We start from the raw sequence: 21,101 nt of genomic DNA on the forward strand, positions 1-21,101 counted from the left end.
TACAGGACCTTCTGCAGTACCTGGACGTGTGTGACTGCAGTAAAACCCTTCCAGCGCTGGCTACAGCCTAAGAAGCTCTAGCAAGGTCATCAGCCCCCTCAGCCCTTGATGTACAGGTTCCCAGTGCCCTCTGGAAGAGCTGGTCCATATTCATATGGAATACTTCCACTGCTGTTGGCAGGGTGGTGAGTTTGCCTGTGCCTCACTCGATTGGAAAGGGTCCTTCTTACCCTTCCCTGGGGACACTGGCATCTTCAGCTGTCACACTCAGCTCTGCCTTGCAATTGACACTCCAGTGCAACCTTCCCTGCACAGCTTGCCCTGGGAGCACACCAAAGGCCTGGGGCTGTCTTTTAAGTGGCACAGTGCTTAAAGGCGAGTTCTGCTCTTTAAGAAAGCCCTCTCTGACAGTACTGGCTCTGTTCCTGCAGGCCCCACAGAAGCACTACAGGCTCCTCCAGGGTTAAATTCTTGTTCTGCATCCTGTTACAGGGGAAGGAGGGATGGAGCCTGTGCCTGCTTTGTGGAACTACATCCTCCCACTGTCATCCTCAGCTTTCCCAGCACTGAAGCTGTCAGTCACACCTGCACACCTCCACTCACAATATGCTCAAGTCCCTTAATCAGTTGAAACTGTTAAAAGTTCCTACCTTCTACCAACCCCTACCTGCAGCAGGAGCTAAGACCTGGGCTATTATTTCCAGTAATTTTCCTGTATCTCTGCCCCTACCAACCTTCTGTGAAGCACCCTAATCAAATTCTCAAATACTCAAATCACATTTAAGTCCAAAGTGGGGCAGCAGGCACAAAACTCTTATCAGTGGCTCTGCAGGCCAGGAACTCTCCTTTGAGGTGGTAGCTAATCATGCTGGAAATTCACAGCTATGAGTGAACAGCTGAAGAAATACAGAGAAGAGTTCAGTGGAAGTTATCTTCCAAACACTGACCCAGTAGAGAGATCTTGCTGAATGACCGAAACACTACACAAACTAGCCACAGAACAAGGTGTAGCCAGCTGCCACTGAACACCGCAAAAATCTCACATTTTGAGGGAAAACAGCTTGTACCAATCTACAGACAACAATGGCCTTAAAATCTCCACAGTAACCTGTGACAAAAAATTTTGTTTACCAGGACTCAGGGGCATTACTACATAGCCAAACAATGACTAACTAAAAACAATCACTAATAAAACCAGACTGGAAAGTCCATGATCACTGACTGAACCAGTGCCTCAGTGGGAGAGCAGGACAGCGCTTCTTCCCTGGAAGTCAGTGCTGTGCCTTGGAGCGCCATCACAACCCTCTCATTTTACCTCTACCAGGCGGATTTTGACAGTCCCCAGCTCCCATCACCCCAAAGGGTGATTCTGAAGTCCTTCACACACAGTCCTTCCCTGCTGTCAGGAACGAGCTTGCCAATTCTCTGTCCAGCAGGAGCAAGGCGAGTTCTGCTGGTGCCAAAACGTCCCACAGCCTGCCCCAAAAGCTGCCAGGACTCTGCATCCTTTCCTTTATGTTCTACCACCAAAGATGAAGTTCCTAATGCCAGGCCAGGGTGACTAAACCTTTTCTCAGACAATTCAGACAATCCAACAGTATTATTAAAAAGCTTTATATCATTTACGGAACATGAAATACCTATCAAAAATCCGTTACCTAGAGACAAAAGTAACAATTATCAATGGCAAGCACCAGAAGAGTCACAATTCCCAACACTCCCACTCCCCAAGTCAGTCAGTCGGCATCTGAGGCGAGTTAGCTGCTGCCCTCGGTGTCGTTGGTGAGGCTCTCGGCCAGGTCCCCGAGCCCGGCCTTGGTCAGCGCCAGGATCAGGTTCTCGGGGGTGGCGTGGGCGCCCTCCTGGTCCTGCCAGGCCACCAACAGCTGCTTGGCTCTCATCTTCACGTCCTCGCTGTCCAGCTCGATCTGACGGATGTCAGATTCCTTCATCTCCAGGTAGGGGGCCAAGGCCTTCCACTGCTCCCCCAGCCTGTTGGCGAAGGACTCGATCTGCTCGCCCGTCATGGCTTTGTCCCGCTGCACCTCTGGGCCTGGGGGAAACAGAGAAGGAACCAGTGAGACACAGGGAACATCTCCAGACACTGCAAATCAATCTGCCCTTATCTGCCTCATTTTAATTCTTCTGTTTATTTACTGACAGACTGACTTATGCCTTTCCCGGAGCTTTTCAAACCTACTCGAGCTACGAGAGCAGATTTTTACATGTGTTTACCTGGGTTTCAAGAGCAACCCATAATAAGGAAAATCTTGCTTTCTATGTTATCTCCTATTATATTGAGAGAGAAGTGCTAAAGTCTTAGATACATCAGAACTGCCTCCTCCAAATGAAACCAAGGGTTTTGACAGGCAGACTACAGTTTTCAACACTAGTCAATTATCATATCAAAATATAAAGTGATCTTTAACATTTGGGAATTTGGAAGTTTTTGGAATTTTTTAGCCACCTTACTCAAGGTCAACCCAGGTTAAAAAGAACCAACGAAACAAATGCACCTTCATTCCTTTTTTCTCATGTTCCTATTGGCAATAGGACTGTGACAGTAAATTTCCTGTGTAGTCAGTGTTTAAGTAGTTTTCTGTCATTCTGGCATTGACGTAAAAATCATGGAACACTGGCCTCTGCTGAGAAGCCAAGTGCTGTAGTGATTACAGATGGATTTGCACGTTCATAGCTTATCATGGTCTACAATCTATGGCTTACCCCCCATGCTTATTTCACAATTTTAAAGAAAGAAACACTAAAGACTGAATTACGTAGAGAAATTCATCATATTCCTATTTTTTAATGAAATACAGATATCTTATTAAAAATTAATCTCTTATTAAAAATTAGTCTCTTCCCCTGCCACCTGAGGAGACAGTTGGCATGGAATAAAAGTTTGAAGTCTCTCCAGTGCTTATCAGTCACACTCATTTACCTGAACTAAAGTCACATCAAGTGGAAAGGACAAAAGATGCAGAACAAGAAAACAATAAAAGCCTCCAGATCACTTCCCTTATGTCTCAGCCATCATTGCTTTAAGATTTAAAGAAAGACGTAAATCCCACACAGTAACATCACAAAGGCTGTGTGAATTAACATCAAGCTGAAAAGAACTTCTCTACTATTGGAAAAGAGACTGTGAAGGTCACATGCTGGATGGGAAAGGGCAACATGAGAGAGATTTACAGAGGCTCACAGGTGGCTTTCCACTGACAGAAAAAAGCTGGCAACCAAGCTGCCAGAGGCACCCAGTGTTTGGCTTCCATGCCCATGCTGGATCCAGGAGCTGGCACACAGGGTTGCAACACACAAGGGAGAAGGTGCTGTGAGACGAAAGCATGAATGAGGAAGGAACAGGGCAGATTCACAGACAAAGGAGATGGGGAAGGATACCTAGGAGCAAGACATGCCAGGATTAAAGCCAAGAGATAAACAGGAGTGGATTGTGGAGAAAAATGAGTGAGATTATGTTTGTCAGGAAGGTTGCTCTTCTCCCAGAGAACCTTTTGCCTTTAAGGTATTTCAAATGAAGAGGAAGTAAAGATTTCAGAGATGGAATATATCCATATTTGAAAGTCCCACAACTACCACCCTGAGAAGGGCTAGGGGAAAGTGCTTACCCCAGTGCTTAAAGGGCAGAGAGAACAGGGAAGTGGGTGAGGAGCACTCACACAGGCTTTTACACGGCTGACATTTCAGCCATGAATACCCAGTGATGCTGGCAACATGTACCGCAGAGGAAAGGTGTAAGAGGCTTCCTAATGAAAGTGCTAATCCAACAGGTTGGATGCTTTCAGCACTGCAGGCCAGGACACTGGGAGGCTGCTCCTGGTACCCTGTGTCCCGAAAAAGCTGTGCTTTTTGGTGTGAATGCACTGGGGTAAGCAGGACTGATGGCCCTCAGTGGAAAAGATGTTAAAACACAGATTCTGCAATACACATCAAGAGAAAAACTGAAAAGACTGAGAATATGCAAATCTTACTTTCGTTGTTTTCCTTTAATAAAGCATCATTATCTTCCTCATCTTCATCTTCACCTGTTTTTATTTCTTCAGAAGGAGGCTACAATGAAAGAATTAAACATCACTGGATGAATTTTGTGTTCAAAGAGAAATTCTGCAGCTCTGTGCTTGTCTCTGCAATGTGTGTTAGAATGGACAGCCTGACACGATCCCATATGAGAATTACAAATCCCCCAGAGTCTCCTAAACACCAGTAAGTTCTAATATTACTAACTAAAAAAACCTCATAAAAGCATCCACTGACTTCACAGGGTTTTGCCTTTTCATAGTAAAAATAACTAAGCACTCTATAGTGAGATTTATCACTTGCTTAAAAAAACCCCCAGCCAACCAAATTTAAGACCACTACTGATGAAGATCTTTTTTAAAAAAACATTATTATCGTTATTCACTAATTTTATTCCACACCTGGGAATTTCCCAAAGAATATGTACTTTCAGACTTCTGGAAGGTGGCAAACAAATATACAAACAACAAACTTTTCACTCCCTCTTTCAGCTACTGATCAGCCAAAAGGTTTCATCTTTTTCTACATTTCAGCCACAGGCCCTAGGTACATAGTTGTTTCTTGCACGTCATGTTTCTTGCATTTGGCACATGACAGTAGTACAATCAGGAATATTGCATACAGCCATACATTAATATATTCAACAAATTAAAATCCCCACATTTTTTCTAAACTTGCTATTTGCATACAGTTAACTCTGATGGCTGGACAAATAAAACAGCCATATATTAAAATCCAACCTTTAGACCTCCCATTACACAGAAGGAAGGTCTCAGTAGAGAAGCAGGGGTTTGTGACTGCAAGATGTTGCTGGCTTGTGTGCTAATTCCGAGGTGTAGAAAGTGCCCCTTCCTCACTGGCAGCCTCCCTCATCACTGTGCATAAAACCATCTGAAAGGCCCCTCCCTGGACTCAAATTTGTACTGTTGACCAAGCAAATGGTTAAGGCCTTAATTTTACAGCTCCACAAGGTTTATTCTTGTTGTGCATATTTTAGAAGTCAGGGAGCTGACAGAAGAACTCCGGCAAACCAAACCTTGCTGTAAAGCTCTGGTAACACTTAGCACAGCACCTTCAGCTGCATACGCTGCCTCTTTTCCTGCCACCCCAGTATGTCCACAAGCCATGATTCTGGCTTATACCCTCCATAAAACTGGTCTGCCCTGCAACATGGAACCCAAGCAGCTGGGTTAATATATATGTGTAGATATTCACACACAGATACATATATATATATAAATAAATATTAAAAAAAATTTTTATATATATATATATGTGTGTGTATATATATATATATGTATGTATATATAAACTCCTGCCTACCAACAGGATTTCCACAGCTGTTTTGGGTTTTTTTTTTTTTGTTTTTTTTTTCTTTTTTTCAGAGTACAAGACAGGGCTCAACAGTTACTAGGTTAATCAATGTCACTTAGTTTATTGTTACTGGGATCTTCAGAAATTAGACTAATTTTATTCGTAATTTTTACTTTAGTGTACAAACGTTTTTTCTGGCTTTTTTTTTCTCCCTCTCTGTCCCCATGTGCCAAATGGACTGCAGAAGAACAAGCAGAAAGTGAACGAATTCAGCATTTATTATTATAGGATAATATTACTTACAGGCAGCTCCTTGGCTAATTTGATTACCATGTTTTCCAGATATTCAGGTAAACTCTTGAATTGTTGGTTTGTTGGCTGGAAGAAGTGGGGACTTCTGCGTGCCAGAAGTCTCAGTGCTCTCCAACCATAGTTAGAATTGTTCACAGCCCTACAATAAAGCACAAACTTGACTAGTAAAGTCTGGTATCTATAAAAACACAGAGAAAGATTTGAGACATTTAGTAACATAATTCTGTCCAAATTTAAACAGCTTTAGTACATTTCTGGAGTCCTACACAGATACTAGTAATGCTGAGAACAGTCTGTTTCCTTTTAACAATCCAAACATGAAAGAAATTAAAATCAAGTGAAACACAGTGGAGATGGACATACTTATACTTATTTTCAACCATGTTTTCAGGGTCTGCTTGTTCAATAGCTTCCTCAAAAAATTCCTCCAGTGTTGGCATATATTCCCTAAAAAAAAAAAATATCAAATAAGGAGCTTAACATGCTTCACAAACTTTTCTAAAACAGATAATCTTTGTTCCTTCAGACACATCTCAGGCTCATCCACTGAAGAGAAAAAAAAACAAACCCCAAACCAACCCACTCAAATTTAACAACTTTAAATAAGCAAAGAAACTGTTTGATACATGTTGCTATAAAATTATTTACTGCATAGCCACTAGTGTGCCAGCAGTTGCTAGCACTGCCTATTACATACATTGAAACCTCCTGCCATAGCAAGAGGTGACATCAACATCTGTCAACAGCATTAGCATTTCAGGAGTCTAAAATGGTTGCCATTTTTGTGCCGCTTGGCAGCATCAGCAAAACGTGGCTGTCACCCTGCCACCCCCCACCTCAGTTCCATCTGCTCTCAGAACTGCTTGTGGCTGGCTCTGACAGGTACTCAAAGCAGCACAAAAGGAAGCCTGACCTAAAAACAGAACAGAAATGAAATTTCACACCATCAGACGGTTTGCTGCTGAGAAGACTCTACCCAAGAAACAGATATTGCACAAGAGCTGTAGGTTACTGAGAGCCAAGACTCCCAGTGGTGCAAAGCAAGCTCGTAATGATCTGTATTTCTCCTACCTAATGCTGGCAGAGACACACCTGCTTCTGCAAGGGGAGTTTAGTAAAGGGCTGGAGCAGAGGTGAAGCACACTGGTCTGTAAATTCACTTCAATTTTGTTTTGAAAAAGGCATTTTGCCCAGGGCAGCAGTGCCCCGTGCATCATCATGGACTACTGGAACCAAAGCCAGAACCTTGAAAACCCACCTGACTCCTGCCATATTACCCCCAGAACAATCATCTAAAAAGGGGACAGCTAAGCAAGTATTACCCCATTTGAGTGGAGATGTGAAGAATCAAAGCAAAAAGCTGCACTCACTTGACCATGCACAGTCACAATGGCCATAATAAAAACTTGGAACTGAATCCAGATGCCATGGGATCCATTTACTGTTTGGGCTCCTATTTCCTGTTTACCATGGCATGCATTTTCCTTGTTTATCTCCATTTGTTAAGGGCTTTATTTATTTATTTTTATTTAAAGACATTGCAGCACAATACAATCACACAGGGAACCAAAAGCTTTGGTCCCAAACAAAATTCCACCTTCATCCCTTGGCCAAGTAAAGGCAAGTATCCTGTCAAAGGCCTTCCTGTACATCCCAGCCTCACAAGAAAGGAGGGCATTTCCTCTGCAAAGCTCTGAACCTCTAGAAAAGCAATTCCTCCACTCAGGATATCTGCACAGCTAGCACCTCTTCCCAGTCAACCAGACTTTACAGCCACTACTAGCAGAGTTCTCTCTGGGAACTGTCCCATTCCTTCTCCAACTTTTCTTACTCTCTATGATGTCTGCACAGTAAAAGAGACTTTGGTATCTGTAACAAAGAAAGTTGTGTAGCAGAGTATGTTTTCAGTATTTCCTACAATCGTGCAAGCGTAAGGGACAACCCATAATTGCATTTTTCTGTATCTGCCCCACAAGCAGACCTGGTATGTGCTGGAACAATGCCTGATAGCCAATTTCCTCTTATCTAGCTTTGTTTAAAGCACAGGCCGGCTCAAAAATAATAAACAAGTAGCATGCTAACTTCATCAGAGCCAGACTAGGCAATCTTCCTTCATTATATAAGGTAATTAATTATACAATCATGCTCTACAGAAGGGGAGTTTTCATCTGGTTTTCAGCTTAGATTTTACTTTATTAAGTAATGAAAATTACTGACAGCATAAACACTTGAAGAAGTGAGGAAAACTGTAAGGAGATTTGAAGGCAAAGATTCATACAACCACCTTCTCTCAAGAAGGTGTGAAACACACAGCTCCTCAGACCATCTTGTACACCTTCCTTATGCCAATTTTGTAACTCCCTAATTAGAGTGCTAATTAGTTAGCTTTAGACAACGACACACCCATTTTTTACCTACCTACTCTCAGATTTACAGGCTTCCATGTTATCAGGACATAAATTCCAAAGGCGGGTCAGTTCCTCACTGAAAAGCAAAGCATAAACACATTGTTTATGCTCATCATTCTACCATTCCACACTTATGGACTGTTTTAAAGAGACCTGTAAAAAATGGTTATAAGGAAAGAAAGCCTACTGCAAGTTTTAAAAGAATGATGTATCCCTTGGTAGTTCCAAAGTAAGGATGCTTGAAAATTGTTATATAGAAAAAACAGTGGGGGAAAAAAGCCCCAACCACAAAACCCCCCAAACCAAATAACCAACCCAAATCCAGAAATTCTCTAAAGGAAAGAGAACCCAACATACTTCCCCATAAGGATTTTTTTGTTTGATCCTTTTCCTAAGAAGTCCTCTGGAGCTGGCCTCTTCCTCACAGGCCTCATTGGCTTAGAATCAGGAGGTCTAAAGAAAAAAAAAAAAAAAAGATGATCTTTAGTATCAAACCAGTAATATCTCAAGAAAAAAAAAATGCTATTGCACCTTCACCTTTCACCTTGAGATGGTCCCAAGTTAAATCATAATGAAAGGACTGAAGAACAGGCAGTCTAAGAGTGGAAGGAGGCAGTGGGGAAGAGGCAAAGTAGAGATAAGGAAAGGATACTGCCAGACACCAAAATTAGTTCACTCGAAAATGTTAAGGTCTACCAGAGTCCCAATAAAGAGAAGGAAGCAAATCACATTTGTGCCAGCAGCACATTAGCTACCCTGCTGCTGGGATCATCTGCTCTATGACAGCAAGGTCTCTTTCCCCAGCTGCACCTGATTTCACGGGATCAGAGAATGGAGACCCCAGAGCACTGAGGTTACGGCAAGACCTACCCAAGCTGAAACTCTGGATGAGATCTAAAGGAGACAGAATATTTGTAAAAGTCAAATTTCATAACTTTACTTGCCCACAATCCCCCTGCAACAGCAATTTCTCTCTTCTAACAACCCCGTTCCCTTTATTTTGCAAACAGCTTAAGTCATGAAGAGGTGGCTGCACCTCATCTCTCCAGTAAAATGAGATCTCCAAAGAGATAATGACCCAGATACTCCTCACCATAAAGAGGCCACAGTCTGTGTGTACAGTGAAGAAGGGTGGAAGACAAATGTTTGGTCATCCCCTCAAGATAGTCAGGTAAACACATGGAATCAAAGTTCAAGTTTTCCCACTAGTTAGTAACTAATAACACAGGAAACTTTCAGTGGTGAAAGCCATCTAATTGCCATTTCCCTTAAGGTAAGTGATCACCATCAAGTGGCAAGCTAATAAATAAATTGCGTAAGAGAACTGTTGCACAAACTCCAGGTACTCTGCCCTGCCAAACTGGTAATGCCAAAGGCTGCATTACAGGCAATCCAAAGGGATACACAGGAAAGTCAGGCACTGAGCACTTCAACCTAGGGTCTGCTGAAAGCAGGAGGGGACAAAACCTGCCCCAGTCCCCTGGACCACTGGATCCTCAGTACCACAAGACAATGAGGAATGCTCTCCTGAGAGCCCATACACTCATAACCACCTCTTCCCCGACACACTGCAAGACTTTTGGTAGAAATCTAAGAGTCTTCTGCACTCACTGAAGGGACAGGCAACTGTACAGATCTCCAAGTAGTGTGAGTGGTTAATGCTCCTATGCACCATGGGCAGTACCATATTCTGAAGTGCAATCACCATTTCAAACAAGTAGCAGAAAGCTTCTATTTCATAACACAGTTACCTTTCTTTCACAAAGCTTGGGCAGCCCTCATTTTTCCATGAGTTCCAGTTTTCTTCAGTATTTAATATATGCTGTAGAAAAACAGAAAGTATTGCACATTATTAAGGTCATAAACACTTTCAGAGCTGACCCTAAAATTTTAAACTGAGCTATTAAAATTAACAGGAAAACTTTGCTCTAGGTTGTGTGTTTCAGTCACTATCTTGAAGATCTCAGTATAATCTTGAGCAACTGGTTTAATTTACTCAAAAATAGTGTAACCCCTTCTCTTCAAAATTTGTGGAAAAGGCTTTATTTCCCCTGGTCTAAATGAGAAAATAGATGGCAGTCAAAGTAAAGGAAAAAAGGAAAGCAAAAAGACAACTTCTTGGGTTTTTAATAATTTTCACTAGTATTTTATTTCCATGTCATTGGGCACAGGACTCCTATCTGCAAAAACTTTTAAATATTTTTTGCTTGCCAATAATCTATTGGCCTGTACGCAATCATGCACATACAGGCTTATTTCCATTTCTCCCCAGAAGAAAGAAGAAAAGAGTATTAATAAAAACATGGGATAAAATATGACTTCAAAATAAAAAGATACTAGAAGACTTTTTTTTTTAGTGAGATGAGGTGAAAGCTCTCTCAGATAGAATAGCTGTGTTCCAAAAGCTAGTTTAAGCTGAAACTGCTTTTTTATGTGCTATACAGACTTTGTTCAGGCAGGCATCAAAAATACTCACCTCTACCATTTTTGAGAATCTTTCCCCATCTGGAGGATTTTCTGAAAGAAGCTATGAATGGGAGAAAAGGTGAACTTTTCGCATTATATCTGTAGCAGAATATGAAGAAAAAAAACTCCAGAGAAAATGGTGGTTACTGCTTCAAATGTGGTTGATACAATATTACATGCTTAATATTCTTCCATGTAATATGCAAGTGGTTACTGTACCAACCTGGTAGACTGCTTTTGTAGTATCTTCAATCCAAAGAGACTGTTCATCTGTTAGAACATAGTTTGAACTGGAATTGAAAAACAAAACACATCAGAAGGTGTGCTGAGGACACATAATTTACACTACAGACCTTCTGAGGGGTGTTAGAGGGGATCTGAGGAAAGTGCTTTGAATGTGATCTGCTCTGGTCCCAGGGACTGACCATTTATTAGTTTGTGGAATTAATTAGAAGTGCTTGGGAACTACACTTTCTAAGTGTGGACTGACCCAATAGGAAGCCCATTTGAATGATTCAAGATCACACCTTGATGTTGGACCCAAAACACAGCAGATGGGCACAATGAAAAGATTTATCTCAAAAACATTCACCAAGTGTTATACTACGCCATTTGTATCTCATGCCATCCCTGACCACCACTAAGTGACTGTTTATAATGAACACTTTAATGCACTGACATTGAAATGACTGTCACCTCAAAAGGAGTGAACTGGCATTCAGAACACCCGAATTCCATTCCTTCTCAGCCACTAGACTGCTGTGATAAATAATCCGTAGAATTAGGATAATGATCCTAACCTCGTTTACAAAGTTCTTTGAGCGCTGTTTATAAAAAGCAATATATAGCAGGTGGGAGACAGCTGCCTTGCTAAGGATGTTAATTATTATGTGCACATATGGCCCAGGGCACAGGAAACGAACAGAGATGGGATTTTCTTCAGAATAACGTTAGAGACTAGGAACAGATGGGGTTTGGTTCTATCCCATTGATTTATAAAAGCAACAATCACCATTGTTATTTCTTGCCATTTTATACAGAGTTCTGCAGTACACTAAGAAGAAACAAATCAGCAACCAATGTCACATTGTAGAGTCAGCACAGATTCAGAATGATGCCACACACAAGTACCTTGGACTGGTCTAACAACTTGGTGCTGCCAAGGAGAGTCTCCTTCCCTCTCATGGCTGGCACTCACTGTAAACAAGTTTTAATGGCCTCCACTTCCCTGAGACCCCACAGCTCACCAACTTAGCAGAAAATTTACTCTGCAAAAATGAGCAGATTGGGTTTTTGCCTGTATAAACTTACAAGTTTGAGTAAGTCCAGTGAACACTAGAGCATGGGAAGGTGAAGAATCAGGCAGAGGAACAGAGAAATTAATGAGATGATGGCTGCTTTCCTGCTGTAAAATAACTCCAGTCACACCCTGTATTTACCAATCCAAGGCTCCAAGTTCCACAACCTCAGACTAAGTAGGCAAACTATTTTAAAATACTTTGGTTTACCTCCAAGTTCCTAGTTCCCCATCCCCAAACACAAAATATTTTCACATTACCTTTTAAATTTGACTTGTCCCTTTAGATACTGAAATAGTATTAGGTACTGCAACAAGATGTGACGACGGAAGTTACTGTCACTCAGCTGTAAATCCATCAGCTAAACAACAACAAAAAAGCAACAGATCTTTAAATATTTATTCTCTTTTAACTTATCTTTGTAAAAGCCACATTAGAAATGAAATCCAGTAAACAAATGGCAGCCTTACTGAAGACTCTTATTCCAGAAATAGAAGCCCCCCAAGTAGTTAATTAAGAGAGGCAACCCATAGAGAATAAAATAGAAACAGGAATAGAATAAACCTATCTAAATAAAGTGGCCAAGCAGTGTAATGGGATACCCAGAGAAACTGTGGAGTCTCGACTGGACATAGTGCTGATCAACTGCTCGAGCTGAGAGTTTTGAGCAGGGAGGCTGAACCCGACATAAGTTCCCTCCAACCTCAATCAGCCTGGGATTCTGGAAGGGAAATCACTTACCTTTTCACTAGTTAGGAACTTTGCAAAATATACATGTTCTCCTCCTGTTTTTAGTTCTTCCAACTTTTTTCGGGAAGCCTGAGTGTCGTCCAATTTGTAACTTTTGAAAACAGCCAAAACTTCTTCTGAGTACTGTAAAACAGAGTTATTCAACACATGAAAACAATACTGAACCTTTGTAGTTAAAGAACTACACTAGACTTAAAGCCAAGCAAGTAAAATAATTCGTCAATTTGCTATCAGCCCATTGAAACAACCCACTTGTTACTGATGTGTAGGACCTCTCTGAATACCACAAATGAAGTGAAAGCGTTATCATGTCAGAACATTTAATTGTATAGAATATTTAAAGCATGCTTAGAAAAACAACATTTTGGGTTGTGAACAGTGCTTTGTTGTTTAGACATCATGAAGAAAAAAAGTTCACATGAAGATAGTGCTACATTAAAAAATTTCATCTGAAAGACTTAAGTCTGGCCTTGATCAGTTTCTGAACTGCACCCGTGGTGGTTTTTTGTGGGTATTTTTCTTTTTTTGACCCCATTAGTAGATGTCATTAATTAAATTTATATTAGGATGCCTGAATAGATGTCACCTCCTATTGCCAGAACACAGAGAATGAAGATTAAAAAAACCCCCTAAGCTTCTTTGAATTAAATAAATACTGAGTGACAAATCGTGAAGAAACAGTACCTTAGCAATAAATCCTCATCAATATTCATACTAAGCAAAACTGAAACAGCTGACTGAAGGGGACATACAAGTCATTGCTTCTACAAAGAGATCTGCTTCGTTAGAAACCAGTAATCTTTAGGATCCCACTGGCATCAATATGACTACTCAAAAATAAGAGTTAGGACTATATAGAGCTATCTGTCTTCTCGGGGTAAAAAAACCCACCTAAACCCACAAGTTCTGCTTTTTGCAGCTGATAAACCACAAAAAAGGTACTTCTGGCACTGTCCAACACGTGAAGTATCTCTGATATTGACATATATTAGGGGGTTTACTGTACATTTCAACACAACATAGTCATTCACTGAAAAAGGCTCACTTTAAAGAACAGCAACATGCATTTCCTCACGCACTATCATTTTCCAGTGGCCTGAACCTTTGAACCGTTCCATGCTTATGCAGTCATTGCTACTCCTGTAAACAATGACCTTTATTTAGGCTGAATTGTTGAAAGCATGAACTCAGATTACCTTAAGAAATGTTTTCCATGACACCTTCTCATAGCACTGCACAGGATTTCTAAAATAATCTTGAAGTGACCAGAATTTTCTATACAGGTTATAATCTATTGGAATGGAACTGTGGGAAAAAAAAAATGAAAAAACCACCATACTGAAAAGCAATATATTATACTCAAGTTCAGTCAGGAATGTACAAGCCCAGAAAATATCATTCATTTTGGAAGTAAATTAGTGAGTCAATAGTGAACTGTCACAGAGAAATCTGTAACTCAGAATTTGTCCTTGTAAGTTTTCCATTCAGTCCATTGTTACTTTCTTGCCATAAAAGCAAAAATGGTACACAAAAGGAATCTTAGGACTTTTTCACTATCTGTGGCATGAAGGAGAACAAAGCTTTTCCACCTTAAGCATATATTCAAAATCTCTGGATACATCTTATCACAACAAGTTCTGTGAAGGGAATTTGGAAAACTGTCGAAACCAGAGTCATTCTCAGCCAGGGTATACAACTTTTTCAAATCTATACATTTCTGTCTTCTAGGCAACTTCAACAATTTAAGACTGCCAGGAATTGTCACTGATTAGATACATCTAATCTTCAGAGGGCAGGAGATGAGGAGAATTTGGACCCCAGCATTTAAAGGTATTTCTCAAACAGCTTTTTTTCCTTTCACTTTATAAAGCTTTGCTTCAGCTTTTAAATTTCTGTCAGCTCACCAACTTGTTGGTGCTTCATCATCTCCCATTTCACCTTCTTCCACATCCATTCCTTCTTCCCTCTCCTCTGTGTGCTAAATAGGAAAACAAAAACCTTAAGATTTATACAAATGCCACTACAGTTTGCACAGAGTTCTCACGGTGTTGTTTACTGTAAACATTCAATTACATATTAGATCAGAAAGCTTAAGCTGGTAACTCAAAAAATCTCTGAAATATTATTACTGCAATATGTGCAACGAATTCCTGCCTTAATGCAATGGTAGCCTCACTTCTCCTGAAAAAAGCTGAACAGACAGCTCTGTCCTCTGCCGACTGTGGGGAAAACTTTGCACAGTAAGTGACACTGCTCATTCCTCATAATCAAACCCATCTTTTTCCCCTCAGAGCACAGTTTAATGTTCCAGGTAACGTGCCTATTCCCAAAACAACAGTTTGGTCTGGCAGAGGGACAACCAAATGACAAACCTACAGTGCCGAACGCTTTTTGTGCAAGCAATCTTATACATTTATTGCAGAATCAGTGAAAAAATGACCCAGGAATTTTCACCTTCTGTCCCAGGGTGCTCTCATGTTCATTGGTATTGAAAACAGTGACATTTTCCAGGTTAAACTGACTCTGTAGATTAAGCCCTGTGAAAAACAAACAGTAATTCTTAAAAGATGTAAAGTTCCTAAATCTGTTTATGAAATGCTGATACTCAATTCTCAGAGCATTCAAAACTTACATTTGAAAACAAAGTAAATGAAAGTCACAACGTCAAGGACAGACACAAGAACTAGGATACAAGTGCAAAGTGATTTGGTCCAACTGGATTTGGTCTGCAACCATCATAAACTTAAAAGGTCCAGCTTATTGAGTCTCAGTGTTAAGTGTGATGAAATGCAAAAAATCTCACCTGACTTTTCTGAAAGTGGAAATAACCTAGCCAAGAACAGCTGAATTCTTCCACAAAAGACTGTGTTTTGTGACTTTGATAATCTTCTTAGGAGGTCTAAATATTGTAAAAAGTAAAGAATATTAGTATTTATCCCTCCTTTCATTTCTCATGTAACATAATTCAAGACTTGTTAATTACATGACCTACAGAGCTAATGAAAGGAAGCTCATATTTATAAATCCGAACGCCAGTGACTCCCTCTGACCAGACCTATTTCTTCCAAATGCATTCTGCCAATTCTCCTAACACCTCCAACACCAATAAAAAAATAAGTCTGAATGAATCCTACTCAAATATAGCCTTGGATACAGGCTGTGTCATTGCTGAGGATTGATATTCTTCTATAATGATCTCCACTGACGAAGAGAATTCCCTGAGATCTGAATGACCTTTACATTAATAAGCAAGAACACGTATCTGTTGAGTGATGCACCTTTTAACTTTATTACTTATTGAACACTGTTGAATTTAAATCAAATCAAATTATTAAACTAATTTTCACTTGCTGAGATAGGAAGTTCCTTAATACTACTCCCCCACCCCCCGAAAAACTACTACTCACCATTGCACATCCGCAGCAAGTAATTTTTCCCTGCAGAATAAAATGTGTTCTGAAACAGAGCAAAGATATTTAGAATATTAAGAAACCATAAAACGTTCTTGAGCACATTTAAACCAAACACAAGATATGAGTAAGTATGAGTCACTCCTACAGATAACTCTAAATTTGAGTCTTCCCTTACGTAACAGGCAGTTTTCACAAAAAGGCAAGTCCCACAAATCCCAAGAAAGCACAAAACACATTTACATCCAGCCTTCATTAAGAAAAAACAGGTGTGACAATGAACTGTAAGAACACCATTCACTTTACTGGAATGTACTAATTTTTACACTCATTTCCTTTATTACTCCATGTATGATTGAGGACAAATTTAGTAGGAAATCTTTTCCCAAACCAGTAGGTGGAGGGACTGCTTGAATCTGCTTTCTAGAGGGACCCCTTTGGAAGTTTCCTCACAAATTTGCCCTAAACCAGGACAATGATTTATACAAATAAGCAAAGAGCACACACGAAAGAGTTACAGTGCTCTGAATACTGGTGCTCTGGAAGGAGAAAGTGGTAGGTACTTGAATTAACAATAAACAACAGTTTGTGAACATATCAGGGGCCATGACGCTATCTGAAATAAACCAGCCTGAATGACTATGGGAGGAGGTTCTAGTTAGAAAATCAGGGTCAGGAAAACACTGAGACAGCAGAATGCTTTTCAGGCGCTACCTCTGGAGCTCCTGACACTTACGTGTCAGCTACAAAGTCAGTTAAATTCTGTTCATTAAAATGGTTCTTGTAAACAAAAGCTTTGGCCAGACTATGTAACGTTTTGCGAAAATACCTACGGATTTCCATGTAGCAACATTTTTCTCCACAAAAGTGAAAATTTTGTCACACTGATCCAAAGGGAGGCAATCCAGAACATCCCCCAGAAGCACAAAAGGAGTTGATGCAGTGCAGATACCTATGAGGAACAGGGAATGTTTTATTCAACAAATTTGAACTGAAATACAAAACAAAGAGATGCATTACACTTGAGGGACATTTTATTTAAAATAGTAGAAGGAAGAAGTTCTTATGAGTTCCTACAAATCCTAACAGAAAACCTGGGCTAAAATGTGAACTTTCATTAAAACTATTTCTACACATACTCAGATGAAATTTGCAAAAGCTTTGCACTAACATAAATATTTTAAAAATCACTGTTTTAATGACCTCAAAGTCTCAGTACAACATCACATCTTTCTGCAGACTGTAGGTGAACCCTTTCAGACTTCTAAATCCCCCTTTAGTCCCACTACACACACCCATGAAGCCTGAGAGCCTTTTCAAGCACCACTAAAACAGTGCTCCAAGTCCACCCACCCATCCTCTGTAGGCAGTGCTGGCATTCCTCATAGCACAGTCCCTGTTATTCTACAGCCCACGAAACATACATGTAGCTGACCTATACTTACTAAAACAAACAAATTTTGATGAATAATCTGAACAAATAAAGAATGTGAACAAATAAACAAAAGGAAGAGAGCAAAAGCCACTTCAGAAGAGATCAGCACACTGATTTCTGACACGATCTGCTACTGAAACAGATTCAAGGATCTAAAAACCAGCCATATACTGACAGGAGATGAGCACAGATATCCAGATGTTATTTCTGCCTCTACCAAGTCATTTTACCTCTCTGCCTCAGTGGTCTACTCTCTGAAATTATGATGGGAAACTTCTAATCATTTAGGGGTGCTGGACAAAGAAGCTGCTAATCATGCTGCAACCAAACCCATTCACCTTTCTTTACTGACGACAACAACAACAACAAAGATTCCAACACAAATGTCCCATATATAACCAAATTTAATTATATTATACTTAATTTCACTTCTGAAACAAACCCAAGCTCACTAAGCACTAGCATAAGAGCCATATATCACCAAAAGTAACTGTAGGTAAGTAGATGACTTACAGAAATCAAGATTAAAATTTCCCTAAAAGGTTCCCAAAACTGCCAAGAGATTTGAAAGAGAGATGCTCACCTTCTGTGACTCCATTAATAGCAAGGGAAATAATTGCCAGGAGATTCTCACATGGAGCTTTGTTTATCTAAACAAAGAAAACAGTGTTGAAATTCTCTAGTCTGACCATAATGTATCTAACAAAACTAAAATTCTTGTTTCTAAGTAGGCATATTTAAAACAAATACTGACATCCAACATTCCAAAACAATCTATGAAATTTGATCTATCAGTTAACTGTATTAAGTTTTATTGGGTATGAAACCTTTCCTGAATGCTTCCAGCCACTAAAGACCCAAAAGCACAGGGAGCGATTTATCTCTGAAAACCAATATCCCACATTCAGACTTCATTCAAATATTATTTGATCATACATTGTTTGACTTCTTTCATCATGCTTTTCAGCTGAAAAGGCAGCTTTGTTACATATTAGCGACAAATCACAAAATAGTTTTGATTTGAGGAGGCCAAAAGATCTCATTGTTCAAACCCCCCTGCCATGGGCAGAGACACCTTTCACTAGACCAGGTTTGCTGAAACCCCATCCAGCCTGACCTTGATCACTTCCAGGGACAGGACATCTACAACATCTTGGGACAACTTGTTCCAGTGCCTCACCACCCTCAGAGTGAAGAATTTCTTTCTGATATCTACTCCAAAACTACCCTTTCCACCCACTCCTAAAGTACAGTTATTGAACAATGCATGTTTATGAATTAGAATTTTAAGATGTAGCAGACTTTCATAAGCATTACAAAGAACTGCTAGAAAAGGCTCAGACAACAGCTCTCACCATAGTGTGATGTCTGTAAAATACAAGATTCTACCAATCTCCTCAAATCATTTATATTTAATCTCAATTACCTCACCATTACATAGTTCCTGTTTTTTAATAAAGTGTTTTCTTACACTAAAGTAAGTTGCTGTTACATTAACATACTAGCCTGGTAATAGAAATGTGAGGTTCAACAAGAGATAAGCCTGAGCAGTTTAAATTACTTACTATTTCTTCTTCTACAACAACTCTAAAAGCTTGATCCAAGGTACACTTCTTCTCATTTTCACTGCAAATGCAAACATTCCACCTTAGTTAGTAACAACCCTCAGGCACAAGATTACTAAAAGTTATCTAAATAGGCACTTTAAAAAAAATCAAGTGGCCTTTACTTACCTTCCAGGAACTTGGTTAAATGCATTCAACAACGGCTTGATGCTTTTGTTAATCAGAGCCTCTCTGGTAGATGTCTACCAAAATACAAAGAAAGAAAAGCTACAACACCAGTACAAGACTAAAAGGATCTTCCTCCTTCCTCTGAAGGTGGGCAGAAGTACTAAGGAATCTTTCTGCCACTCACCATGTGTTAGTTTACAGAGAGAACAAGAAGGGCAAATAACAAGCACATAGGGAATTAGGTATGTGAGCTAGCAGAGCATCAAACCTGAGCTAACAGCATGGTGAAAATAGCATTTCTAAACGATACACAGAGTGTCACGCTCTTGTGACCAACACTGTATCTATCATTGTTTCACATGCCACACTCACAACTTCAGGTGGTCATGGTGGTTTGGGACACAGATCAGAGAATATTCTGAGTTGGAACGGACCCACAAGGATCAATGAGTCCAGCTCCCGGCCCCGCACGGACAGCCCCAAGAATCACATCATGTGCCTGAGATCCTCTCTGTCTTCACGGGAATTAACAGCTCCTCTCAATTTTCTATCACCTACAAACAAGTCCTGCGTTTATGAAAATGCTGAATAGCACATGACTCCTGCTAAGAAGATCGTCTAAAAATCACTATTTCCTGCTACAAAATCGATCTAATGGATCAAGTGCTTGTGCCTCGAGCACTTCTGTGCAAATCCTGGCTGACAACCTGGGTCGCAAAGGCCGGGATCCAGAGGCCTGTGTACACAGGGAGCCCCCGGCTCCGGGAAAGGAAAAGCATCCTTCAGCAGAGGCGCAGAGGCAGCAAGAGCAATACGCCCGGACGTTTGGCTGCGGGGGACACTACACTTCCATTGTCTTTACATTAACTTTCGCTAAGCTGAAGACTGATGCTCCCCCTGGCCGAGCCGGCGTGCAGCCCGCCCTCACTCCCGCACCGCCGCACCTCGGCCGCGCTCCGCGCTCCATGAAGGAGCGCCCGGGCCGCTCCCGGCTGCGGCCCCGGCCGGGCCGCGGAGGCACAGCCCGGCCCCCGTCCGAGCGGCGGGGACGGAGGGAAGGCTAGAGGAACGGAGGGAAGGCTGGAGGGAAGCGGGGGAGGCTCACCGTGAAGCGGAGCCGCGCCTCGGGCAGGCTGAAGAGCGGCGGCGACATGTTCCCGGGCGGGTAGCGCTGCGCGCGCGCGCCGATGACGCCATGGCTCCCGCCCTCCCGACGGGAAGAGGGAGGAGCGCGGGCGCCGTCGGTTGTAGCGGCGGGGCGGTGGCGGGTGCGCCGAGTTGTGGAGCGGTTTTGGGTGGGGAAACGCCTCGGGGGCCGTGGGGTCCAACCGCTAACCCAGCACTGCCAGCCCCACCTCCCAACAACGTCCCCGAAGGGCCACATCCGCACGCTTTTTGAACGCTTCCAGGGATGGTGACTCCACCGCTTCCCTGGACGGCCCGTTCCGGTGTTGGGCAACCCTTTCAGTGAGGCGATCGTTCCTGATACCCAGCCCAAACCTCCCCTGGCACAACTTGAGGCCATCTGCTCTTGTCCTGTCACTTGTTGCCCGGGAGAAGAGGCCGACCCCCAGCTGCCCTCAGCCTCCTCTCGGGTGTTGTAGAGGGTGATGAGGGCTTTCCTTGATGTCCAGGTTCCAGAAGGACAAATTACTTGTCGGTAGAATTGCCTTGTTAAAGTTTAGTATGTGGCGTGTTTCAATGATCTCGGACGCGCGGGGGTTAACAAAGCCTGGGGAGAAGGAGATGCCACTGAGAGTGGACACAAAAGACTTGCGAATTTACAGGCCACCAGAAGGTTTAGCAGAACTCCCGAGATGAGAATGGAATTAACAAAGCCAACTCAGCAGCTGTGCTGAAATCGGCTGGAGCTGGGTAGAAGGTAATTCTGACAGGGAGATTGCGACCACCGGCTCAGGAGAAGGCCAGACCATGCAGAC

General features: G+C 41.5%; 1 protein-coding gene across 2 annotated transcripts; it reads right to left on the reverse strand.

The window, feature by feature from the left end:
• Positions 1-1,598: 1,598 nt before the first annotated feature.
• THOC1 (THO complex subunit 1) lies at positions 1,599-20,479 on the reverse strand. Of its 2 annotated transcripts, XM_066182658.1 has the most exons (22): positions 20,267-20,479; positions 19,162-19,235; positions 18,994-19,054; positions 18,012-18,078; positions 16,827-16,945; positions 15,991-16,039; positions 15,387-15,482; positions 15,038-15,120; positions 14,488-14,561; positions 13,780-13,888; positions 12,575-12,706; positions 12,094-12,194; positions 10,759-10,825; positions 10,546-10,596; positions 9,821-9,891; positions 8,940-8,963; positions 8,427-8,522; positions 8,080-8,145; positions 6,025-6,108; positions 5,653-5,800; positions 3,990-4,068; positions 1,599-2,053 (listed from the first exon to the last, which is right to left on the reverse strand). In XM_066182658.1, exons 1-22 carry the CDS (start codon positions 20,312-20,314, stop codon positions 1,758-1,760), a joined length of 1,995 nt encoding a protein of 664 aa, XP_066038755.1. In that variant the 5' UTR covers positions 20,315-20,479; the 3' UTR covers positions 1,599-1,757. The 2 variants fall into 2 exon arrangements, with proteins under 2 accessions (XP_066038755.1, XP_066038761.1); XM_066182664.1 differs by lacking the exon at positions 8,940-8,963 and having other exon boundaries at positions 20,267-20,478.
• Between the last annotated feature and the right edge of the window lie 622 nt (positions 20,480-21,101).

The sequence above is a fragment of the Chamaea fasciata genome, unplaced genomic scaffold, assembly GCF_029207755.1.
Source record: "Chamaea fasciata isolate MVZ Bird 193981 ecotype frontalis unplaced genomic scaffold, bChaFas1.0.hap1 SCAF_1, whole genome shotgun sequence".
Classification (NCBI taxonomy): Eukaryota; Metazoa; Chordata; class Aves; order Passeriformes; family Sylviidae; genus Chamaea; species Chamaea fasciata.